The sequence below is a fragment of the Lepidochelys kempii genome, chromosome 5 (genome assembly GCF_965140265.1).
Source record: "Lepidochelys kempii isolate rLepKem1 chromosome 5, rLepKem1.hap2, whole genome shotgun sequence".
NCBI lineage: Eukaryota > Metazoa > Chordata > Testudines > Cheloniidae > Lepidochelys > Lepidochelys kempii.
This window is the reverse complement of record NC_133260.1, coordinates 112,247,201-112,258,312: the sequence shown is the minus strand read 5'-3', so window position 1 is coordinate 112,258,312 and position 11,112 is coordinate 112,247,201. Positions and strand designations below refer to the sequence as shown.

General features: G+C 44.7%; 1 protein-coding gene across 1 annotated transcript; it reads left to right on the top strand.

Moving 5' to 3' along the window:
* Nucleotides 1-565: 565 nt before the first annotated feature.
* SAXO1 (stabilizer of axonemal microtubules 1) lies at nucleotides 566-10,646 on the top strand. The gene is made up of 4 exons (XM_073346115.1): nucleotides 566-692; nucleotides 1,340-1,598; nucleotides 3,995-4,197; nucleotides 9,619-10,646. The coding sequence occupies exons 1-4, from the start codon at nucleotides 566-568 to the stop codon at nucleotides 10,644-10,646; spliced, it is 1,617 nt and encodes a 538-aa protein (XP_073202216.1).
* The last annotated feature ends 466 nt before the right edge of the window (nucleotides 10,647-11,112 follow it).

The following is an 11,112-nucleotide window of genomic DNA, read 5'->3' as shown; positions in this document are numbered from 1 at the left end:
TTAAAAGGAGCTCCTTTCTACACCTACCTCCAAGTCCCTTTGGGCCTTGGAGTGGGGGAGGGAGGTACCATTACATTTTCTATGGGGGCAGTCTCTCCTTTGTTGCAATGTGAAAGAGCCATATAAGCAAGAGGTGAAACTGAGTAACTAACCATACAGTGAAACTGACTATACGTAAAGTGCTGTCAATGCACAAAGAAAATATCAACCCTCCCCACCAGTTTCTTTTCAAGTGATTTCAGGGGCTACTTGGAACCATAGTATGTAAATACTTTCCAGACATAAGAGTGGTTTTTAAGTAGAGGGAGCCTCTTTAAAATTACAGATAGCATCAATCAAGCTTTGGCTAATGGTTTTGAAATGAGTATATTATTTGATGATTTCCATAAAGCCCCTGACTTACTATCACTGACAAATGGAGTGACTTTGACTTTGGTTTTGATTTGCTTAATCTGAAAGAGAATGTTTGTTTAGCTCAGCACTAGATGTAAGAATTTTTTTAAGCTTGTGCAGAGCATACCTCAGGGATCCATCCTGAAAGGTTTATTGTTTACAATGCTGGCTTATGACCTGCATCAACTTGAAAATCCAGAGGTATGCAGATGTTGCCATGCATTATGCTGCTTTGACAATGCAAGATGTGGCGAGAGCCAAAGAGATGGTTTTAAGTGTGCTGAATGCGAGAGTGGTTTGTAAATATGTTTAAAAGGAAGTAAAGCACTGTAAATTTGCCATTTGGCAGTAGATTGTAATAGAGTGTTTCACAACCTGATGGGCTTTCAGGGTTTCAGAAGACATAGCCACCACGTCTCAATGGGAATTGCGAGCACTCAGTGCCTTGAGTCCCTTTGCGTCTGCTCCTATTGATGGAAATGTTGTCACTGTGTCAATGGGAGCAGGCGTATGCTGTTAAGGCTGGATTCGCCCTTGTCTTGCACTTGCATAGCCCTTTAGCGCTGCTGTGATGTGAGTGTGAAATGCCCCACAGCGGTGAGTGCTGACCTGGTAGTACTTCACACACACTTTGCATAGCTTTGGACAACTGCACAAGGTTCTGGCTGTGGAGAATCTAATCCTTAATCAGAACAATTGAGCAAAAGGGTTTAAATGGAGCTCCCCCCTGGCACAGTAGGGTGTGTTTAGCTAAATCTAGAATCAGTGAACCTTTTCTAGCTTGAGTTAACGCACTGTTCTCACTTATGGTTGGTGGTGTTGTTTTTTATAGGTTGTCATTATTGTACCCAAGGGAAGCGTCTCACAAGTTTCATAGGCCAGGACTTTGCCTGATGATTCGTAATGCCCTATAGTTAGTTGTAATTGGTGGGTGATTTGTAACCAGTGCTGCTGAAGCCCTGCACCAACATCTCTGCTCCGCCCTGGGGCTCAGTCGATAACATCCATGCTACTCTCTTGCACAGACGCCACCATTGCCCACATCTTCCCACCAGGATCTATGAGAAGAGCGAGAAGCCATGCTTCCTGTCGGAGTACGTGGATCAATACCCCCTGTATCCCTACGCCCATCCCAGAGACTCGTTCAAGCCCAAGGCAGAGTACCAGAAGCAGTCAGTGGCTGTGGAGGGAATGACAACTTTCAAGTAAGAAACAGTGAAAGGGCGGGAGGGTGAGAGAATGAATGTGGGGGTGGGGAATAAGCATTGCTTCCCTCAAGGAGAGCATGAGGAGAACAGTTAGTTAAATGCTCCATACTGGGGCTGTGATAACTTTGCTGGGGGTTAGGGAATAATGTAGGGAGCCAGAGTTTGGGGTGAGCTGCTGCTGGTGATCTGCTGAGAGAGCATGTGTGCACCACAGGGGCATGGTTGGGCTCTTGGCTTTCTCCCTAGTTTTTACTCACTTGCAGCATTGGGCAGATTCCCTGGGAAGTCAACAGGAATTCTGCATGAAAAAGAACTGAGTAAGGCTGGCAGGCCGAAGCTCATTGGATCAGGGATTGTCTTTTTATACAGGGCCTGGTCCGAGAGTGGGGCTTCTAGGCGCTAAGCCGTACGTACAATAAGTGGCCATGTGTTTTTAATGATGATGGGGGAAATGAGATACACACAGAGTACCATGCTGTGCGAAGCTGAACCATTTTTGAATCCCCGCTGTGCTGCTGTTCAGATTGTGAAATTTAAACACAAGACCTCGGGTTTAACTGTGCCCCTTCCTGACTTCCCCCTAAATTAATCAGCAAGCCTGCTCCCTGCTAGTGGAGCATGTGGTGTGTTACGCTACTGAAATGCAAGACTCTGAGTCTTCGATACATAGCCAGCAATTTGATTTCTCTTTCCTCAGCTGAAGGCCTCTGGCTGATGTTTGAATATATTGCTGTTTACTTACTCTGTGACCTCAGGCTCTGTCATCAATAATCCCTTCGTCATCTGTGCTCCATTTAATGTGAGACCCAAAGAGCTGCCGGGGAGGGTACTTTTCAAGCCCACCTTCTCTCTTTGAGGGGGATGCACTGTTGTGTGATGGGTCAGGTGATCCCCATAGCAATTTGTGCAGCCATGGTTACATTCATTGCTGAAGCAGGAGCGGCTGGACGTGGAACACTTGTCCAGAGCTCATACAAATGCCGGACTCAAGTTCCATGTGCAGGAGCCACTCAAGGCTTTCAATCATGGCATCTCTTTGTTAGTCTAGTGGAAGTGTAAATTTCCATCTGAAATTCAATTTCCCTATTTCCAAATTCTCACTCCTCTGGTTAGATTTGGTGACTTTTGTATAACCCGCAAAAGCCAAAGGCCGAGATCCTTGCTACACACAGCACCACTCAGGGTGGGGTGTGCTGTCTCACTACTGGGACAGCTGTTGTGCTGGTTTGGTCCTCTGGCCAGTGACCCCAGGGGCAGATGGAGCAGCAGGGTACAGAGAAGCCCCCGCTGTGTTCCCTCCATCAGCAACAAGGTGTAGTGGCACAATTGTTGCTATATTGTCTGATGTTGGAAAGATCCTTCAGGGGATGGTTACTGTAGCTTTGGGCTGGTGCTCTGGTGCAAAGTGGCTATGGTGCCCCAGAGGAGCTAAGCCATGACATAAGACCATGCTAACGAAAAGACCGGTCATCCAGCATTGGTCTCTGGCTGTTTATATATAAAGTTTCGCTGGCGGAAGGTAACTCTTTAAAGATATTGCATCCATTTTTTTTTATAATGCTACACACAGTAGAAGCAGATCCACACAGCCACACTGAGAACAGAAAAACGCCAGCTGAGGAAATGGTTAACATCTTTTTCATTAATAGTGCCCCATCCAGAAATGCAGGAGCCCTTTCGTTGGCTGGGCTGCTGTGGAAGGCACCGTCAGAGGCTACCTGCCATGCCCCCTGCACAGAGGGGGGTCTTGCACGTGTCCTCCCCAAAGTAGTCATGGGGCTGAAATACTTTGATTGGGCTTTTAAACGGCACCTAAGGGAGATAGGTGCCCAACTCACATTGAATGTCAATGGTATTTGGGTGCCTCATTTATTTAGGCACCTTTAAAAAATTCCAGCCTTAAAGAAATTGTTGCTCATGAATATTATGGCTTGATGGTGTTGTCTCAGGCCATGCACATTACAAGCCCTGGCCCAGCTCAGTCCTTAAGAGAAACATGCCCCCCTGCTCCACCAATGTGGACCTTACCTATAACATGGGCCTCCAAATAGAGTGATGGGCTTTGTGATGTGCACAGATTAGAATGAGTCCACGAAACTCATTGGCTAGATTCTTTCCTGGTCTAACTTCATTGAAGTCCATAATTAACTCTGTGTAAACCCACCGCGTTCGGACAAGGAGGAATTTGGCCCACCTGAAGGAGTCGATGGTCCTGTTTCACACATACTGTAATTACAGGAGTATTGCCAGCTTTCTACAAGTGAAAGTCTTGTGTATTGCACTAGCTACCCTTATTGCATTATCCAAACTTTCTTTGGGTGCCCAGCAAAAGGAACATACACTTAGTCCTCAAGGCAGACACAAATAAGATGTAGTGCCTTTATTATTCACAGGAGAGATTACGTACCTCATGAAGTGTTGCCAGTGAAATTCAAACCACCTGAAAAGTATGTCAAGAGTGACGAGAATATGGATTTGATCTCAACATATAAACAAGACTACAACCCCTATCCTATCTGTCGAGTTCCTCCATGCTTACCTCGCGAGACTAACTATACCTCCAATGTCAAGATGGACACAATACCTACGTACAAAGGTATGTACCCTTGCAGCTGTTTTGAAGGAGGGCTTCGCTTGTAACATCTTGCTTCAAGAGAACAGAATGAGGCTACACAGACTTCTGCATTTGCTATTTCTTATATTGGTTCTGTAGGAGCCTTAAGAGAGTGACTGAAAAGTTAACTAACCTGGGCACTTTGGGCTGGACTGAGGCTAAGGAGAGAATTTTAATCTAATTTAACGTTTTTCTAGGTGTCAAGTTTGTCAGGCCCTTATTTCAGGGTGGGAGTGGGCTGGCTGCTGGGTCTTTGAGGAGCCTTTCCCTTCTCTTGCCCCTTTCCTAGGGCAGTGCTGAAGGTCTCAGTGATGCTCTAACATCAGCCATGAGGGGAGTGGGGGGTGCTGAAAACCAATGCTGAATGCTTGCCTGTGTGGTCCAGGGTAGCCCAGGATCCTAACTCATTCCTGATTAGCTGAGCAACTCAATCATTGGGGCCAGCCCAGTTCAGAATGCCGTCTAACACAAGGCCAGATTCTGCTCCCAGTGATTGTGAAAGTGACTTGGGAGCTGCTCCAGTGCTTGTGAATTAATTATATATATTTTAAAGAATGAATAATTGCTGCTGTTTCCTGTCCTGAGGTGTGTGTGTGGGGCGGGGGGGAGAGGGGCTCGAATGGCAATGGCATTCTCCTTGTCCCTCCAAGGTGAAGGGGTCCTTTAAATTCTGACAACTGCGCCAACAAATAACGCTCACAACTTCTATAGCACTTCAGTCATAGCCCACAAAACACTTCAAATAGGTGTGCAAGTATTCCTATCCCCATGTGACGGATGGGGAACTAAGGCATCGAGGGAGAGATTAAGTAACTCACCCAAGGCCACACACCCAGTCAGTGGCAGAGCCTGGTCTCCCAGTCTTGTTCCCTCTCTACTGGACCATTACACCCTATTTAATTTTTACTGCCCTCACCAGAAGGTATCTCACTGCAGGAATCATCTTTCTTGGGTCAGTGAGTGCTAAATGCTACTTCCTCCCGAACCTGTAAACGCTACTCATGAAACAGCCATAGAATGGCTAAAAAGCCACCTGCACTGCTTCCTTCTTTCCCTAGGGGTTGAGTACACTGGATGAATACTGCACTCAGTTATACTAGCATGAATCCAGAGCAACTCTGCTGGCTTCAGAGTTGTTTGTCATATGACACTAGGGCATTTTGCCTCTGCTGGATCAGGGACTTGGTCTTAAATAGCGATCTGCTAGCAGCAGCCTGTTATGCTACCACTAGAGGGCTGGGCTAGCACTTTGTGTATTACTTTAAATAAGCGTGGAATATTATTGTTTTTCTGCTGTAAAACAAATAGCCTACTTACTCAGGCTGATTGCTAGTATGAGGGTTTGGCCCTATTCAGCATAAGTAATTCTCTGTTTAAAATAAAAATCAAGCAAGAAAATAAAATGCAAGCAAACCTATGTGAATGCAATGTTAAGGTCACACAATTAAAATGACAAAAAGCCAGAAAATCGGTGTCCATGTAAAAGTAGTTAAAGCACTCGAAGCCTCAATGCTTTATACCAGCGGAGAGTCTGTCCCTATGTGTTTAGATATGCTTACATTCGAACTAAGAACCATATGTAAATCTTTTTGTTTTAGCTGTGTTTAGGTCAGGACCTTTACTAGTGCGCTCAAGAGCTCCAATAAAATGCAGCACAGCCACATTTGGTTGTAATTTGCAGTATTTTTCAAAACACTGCGCAAATGGAAATCTCCATCTAACAACCCCACAAAGATTTGGTTCCATATTGAGTTAATTCATTTTAAAAGGCCACAGGCCACAAATGCGAAGGTTTTCAATGTGCTTTTACCTATTGAGCCTTATGGCACAAAATGGTTTTATTAATCACCTTTCAAGGTGCAATTTATTTGTAATGTGCTGCTCTATGAGGTTTCAAATAATGCCACTTTGGCAATAAATGCCTTTCATATGAAGTCGTGAGTCCACACAACCCAGTGGTATCACAATTAATGTCTGACAGCTTTGCAACTTGATTTCTTAACACTGCATGAAGCATGGTTTCAAAGTTCTCATCTCTTCTTAGTCGTGTGTGTCTATCTACAGGTATATAATCGAATTAAAATGTTATCTAGCTTGGTTATATGGAGAGCTGCCTGAGCTTAGGAACATGTGGTTTGTATCCTAGGCTCCTTCCCATACCCCCTAAAGTTTTCAGGACGGTGATACATGGTAAACCATTAATATCTACTGGAAAAGAATTAGTTTCAATAAAACTGTAACATATTTTGAAGGGATAGTAGCATTGTTGGCTTAAACTAAAGTAAATTCATAATGCCTAGGAGGACTCCAAATGTGTGGCACTTACAGAAGTTTAAAACTGAAGACACATGGAAACTATTTTTAATATTTTGCAAAACTATAGTCTCAGTGAACTGCCTGGACTAGATTATTACCACTGACGCTTGGAAGCCCTGAACGGTTTTGGGGTGCAGTTCGGTTATGATTAGCTACATCTGAAATGTCAAGCCTTTTCAACTGGATCTACACTTGCTTGAAGACTGCATGTCATAAGCAGTGGAGACTCAGAAGTCACCCACTTCTTAATAAGCCCCTACAGCCTCTCTTCTACGATTCATCTTAACATGCGCCCCTTGTTTCCCCTTCTGGACCACCTACCTTGGTAAAGTGATGTGGGCCACCAACCTTTCAGTTGGGTCTGGGAGGGTGCTCACGTCAAACTTCTCAGCACATGCCTCAGAGATCATGATGCATGTGTGTGAGGCTGGAGTTAGCCAGAGGTCCGGCCCTGCTGTGCTGGGAAGTGTGATGCGAGTGCCAGGGCAGCTTTCGCATTAGGCAGGACAGGTTGCCATCGCCAGGATGCTACCACATGGCAGGGGCGGGGGTGATGGGATGACTTTATTTTAACTCCCTAAATCCTTCTCTGAGAACCAAGCAAGGCTGATTAGGGGGCTAGTCTGAGCAGCCCCAAAGGAACGATACGGTCAAGTATCTGCATTGGCTTGAGCCAGCTGGAAACCGTGATGAGTGACTCAGCAGTCCCAGGGGTCTAATATTGGGGCTGGTGGCTGGTGGCGGTACCTTATACAGTTCATCTCATCAGAGCCACCAGTGGTGTTTGACAGTTTAGGAACACCAACCACACTAGAGACTTGGGCCTAGCTCTGCCTTGTCTTTGTGCAGTTCGACTGGCTGGCAGCCCCCTTGGCGGGGAGGACAAATGACTCCAATGTCTCCCCTCCCTCCATACCTGTATTGCAAGGCTTTAAAGGTAGACGGAAAGGGATCAGCAGAGGGGCTGGAGTAGCTTGGGGATCAGTGGGAGGCTGCAATGGGCAGATGAACTAACTTAGAAAGGACAGGTGGGATAATAGCAAAGGGCATTGATCAGAACGAACATGAGCCTATTTGGATCAGTCCTTATAGTTTCCAGGACTAGTCCACCCATCCATGATCATCACAATTTTTCCCTTTAGCTCATGACTCTCATCCAGGTGTGTACCGCATCGCTTCATATACTTAACTGATTGTGCAAGCTGCACAGAGTGGGCATGGCCATGCAAATAGTAAATTTCTTGAACATCATCAATGCCACTGCTATTTAGGTTCCTATCAGCAATCTGAGCATTGCTGATATCTTTGAGTGCCTGGAAAATTTAGGTGTGCTGTGGGTGGCAAAACATCCTTCCAGATCTCACTATGGCTAGACATCCCCACAGATCTAATAGTGGAGCCTGATCCAAAGCCCCCTGAAGTCAATGGGTGGCTTTCCATTGACTTGAGCAACATTGGGCCAGGATTTTAAGGCCATATTTTTAAAGGTATTTGGGCACCTAACAATGAAGATAAATGCTTAGTTTGGGAGCTTTTGAAAATCCCGCTATCTGACTCCCATTGATTTCAGTAGTAGCTAAACTTCTAGGCACTTTTGAAAATCCCATTAGGCGCTTATCCACATCTTTAGGTGCCCAAATACCTCTAAAAATCTGGTCTTTAGTACCTAAATACGAGGAACGCTGGTGCTATGTAAACACTTAAAATAAATTAGGCCAGATTAGATTAGACAGATCTTCAAACTGTGGAAGAAAATAAAATCCTGGCCCCACCAAAGTCACTAGGAGTTTTGCCATTGACTTCAATGGGGTCAGGATTACTACTGCCACTTCATGCTGGGCATCGGCGCAGAGGGACTGGAGAACAAATGCTTAATTTAAAAATAACCTTTAATTTTTCAACTTTTCATTGTAATGAGCACAGCTCTAATATAATTGTAATTGTGCTGTATTATAGCACAGTCAATACTGTTTGGACTGGAAAATTCAAATATCCCGATGCCTAGTTGCATCATTTACTTTCTGGTACTTTGAAACCCAGACTTCCTTCCTATAAAGAATCAGCTGGAACGTTGTTTGTCTCATGCCTCTCAATGTGGTTTGAAAGCAAAAAAATAAGACTTGGGTTACTGCCAAGGCTATTTCATTTCAACTTCCTACCAGTAACCATATTGCTCTCTAGGGGCAATTGCACAAGATTAGTAAGAGGGAAGAAAGATGGGTTTGTGGCTACAACACTGGTCTGAGAGCCAGGAGTTTTTGCCAGAGTTTTCCAGTGTGCTCTGGAAGTCACTTTAACTCCCTGTGCCTTGGTTTCCCCATCTGTGAAATAGGATATAATATGCACCCATCACACAGGAGTCTACAGAGAGTGTACTAATGTTGGCAAAGAGGTAGATTATACTTAGTCTTATACTTAAGATTGTAAGCCGTTTGGGGCAGGAACCAACTCTGTTATATGTTTGCACAGTGCCCAGCACAATACTACTAATTAATAATAATAATTATTATTGTCAGGGTTCTGCACATGTTGATAGCACTGCTAACATATAGCACAGTGCAAAGAAAGCAGGAAATACCTCTCTCTGCACTGCTCTAGATGTCAGCAAGAAGAAACCCTGAACTCAGTTCTGGGCAGAGAACAACTGTCTAGCCCATTGAAAAAATCAGTTGTCATCGAAGAGGAAGACACAGCGAGGAAGGACTGGCTTGTAGCCGAGGCTCTAGATTGGGACTTAGGAGATCTGGGTTCAATTCCCAGATTTCTCCCAGACTCGGTGTGTGACTCTGAGCAAGTCACTTGACTCCCAGTGTCTTAGTTCATCATTTTAGTAAGATGGGGATGATGATAATACTCCCTTCTTCCCACCATTCTCTGTGTGGTATATTTAGATTGTAAACTCCTCAGGGGCAGGGATGGTCTCTCACAATGTGTTTGTACGGTGCCTACCTGATTGACACGACTAACACAAACAACAAATACTAAGGATAATTAAAACTAATAACCAAAGCATAGGCTATTATATTTTTAAACTAACTACAGAACTTGTGCATTGATGGACACTTAAATTAGATTCTTACATTTCAGGTGACTATGTGCCATGGAATGAATCAAAACGAGAGATGATTAAACCAGACAATAAATTCCATCCATCAGAAGCAAAATTTGACTACAGAACCACTGTCCAGGATGATTATATATATAAGGGACCAGTCGCCACTCACAGCTGCAAACCTCTGAATCCAGCCCACATGACCAAAGCTCCTTTGGAGGACCTGACAAATTATAAGTTGAATTATGTGCCACATCCCTTGGAGAAACGCTTTGTCCATGAGTATGAGAAGTATAAACCCAGTGAAACCTCATTTGATGGCCTCACCACACACAAACAGTCATACAAGGGGCTGGCTGGCCCGCCTGCCAAGATGGTGAAACCGTACCAGTCAATGCCGACCCACGATCTCCCATTTTCATCTTCCACAGAGTTTCGGGAAAAATACCAAGCTTGGCCACAGCACCCCATGGTCACCAGAAAACCTGATGTGTACGTGCCCCCCGTAGAGAAAATGGACCTTCAGACAACTACTCAGACTCATTACACATACCCTAAGGGACAGCCAGCCAAGACATGTCGGCCCTTGGGCCATGTTCAGAAAAACACTGCACCCTTTGACAGCTGCTCCACCATGAAGGATGATTACAAGCCATGGCATGGTAAGAAAGCAAAACCCATCATACATGCCCCAGAACTTACTTTGCCAGCAGAACCAATGGAGAACCTGACCACCTTTCGGGCCCATTACGTCCCTCACCCCCCCACTTTCACGAAGAGCTTTAAGCCAGGTTGGTCAGTTGGGAGGCCTAACATACCACTCGATGGAGAAACCACCTACGCCACCAGCTACACGCCAAAGGAAATTGTCAAGTGCCTTGCCTCCTACAAAGAGCCCCCAGGCTATGTGTTTCAAGAAATCGATGCTGTTGGTCACAAGTTCTACTGCCCCGTATCGGAGGCTGAACGCCCACTGAGTTCAAAGAGTAAAGAGCGAAGAAGCAGCATTTCTGGGAATGGACTATACCTACCTGGCCCAAAGGAACTACCCATGACAGCCTGATTTTGTTTTTTGTAACCCTCTTTTAAACTGATCATTGATTTTATTCCTTTAAAGAGCTTAAAATAGCTCCCAGGGCCTCGCTCCTGGTGGAACACCTGAATAATAAGAATCCTAGTGTCCAGGGAAAGAACATTTTAATCTTCTGGTTGTCAGTGTTTTTTCTATCTCCCAAACTCTGTCTTTAGTTAAGCAATGTCTAGGTCATGGTGACAGATTTCTTGTTCACAAACATATCAGGCAGTAAGTTTCCTCCATGATGAGTGTGGTACAGCAGCCTAAATCGATGGATAGGTAGACAGATCCCTTAAGTTACAATAAAAATAGAGGTTAGATGTGAGTGCAGGTAAATAGCACAAGCCCAAAGTCCAGCCTCATTTACTGAGTCCATAAAAGACAAGAAAAAAGGTTGCTTAAAATTAGATTTTTCAGCATTGTGTCTCCCTTAATAATTACAAAATTGTAGGGC

What these genes read in the sequence shown, in the direction of transcription:
- SAXO1 (XM_073346115.1), top strand. Translation starts at nt 566, where the DNA reads ATGACCTGCATCAACTTGAAAATCCAGAGGTATGCAGATGTTGCCATG. An exon ending in GCTGAATGCGAGAGTGGTTT is followed by an intron (nt 693 to 1,339) that starts GTAAATATGTTT and finishes ATTTGTAACCAG; the next exon opens with TGCTGCTGAAGCCCTGCACC. An exon ending in CACAATACCTACGTACAAAG is followed by an intron (nt 4,198 to 9,618) that starts GTATGTACCCTT and finishes CTTACATTTCAG; the next exon opens with GTGACTATGTGCCATGGAAT.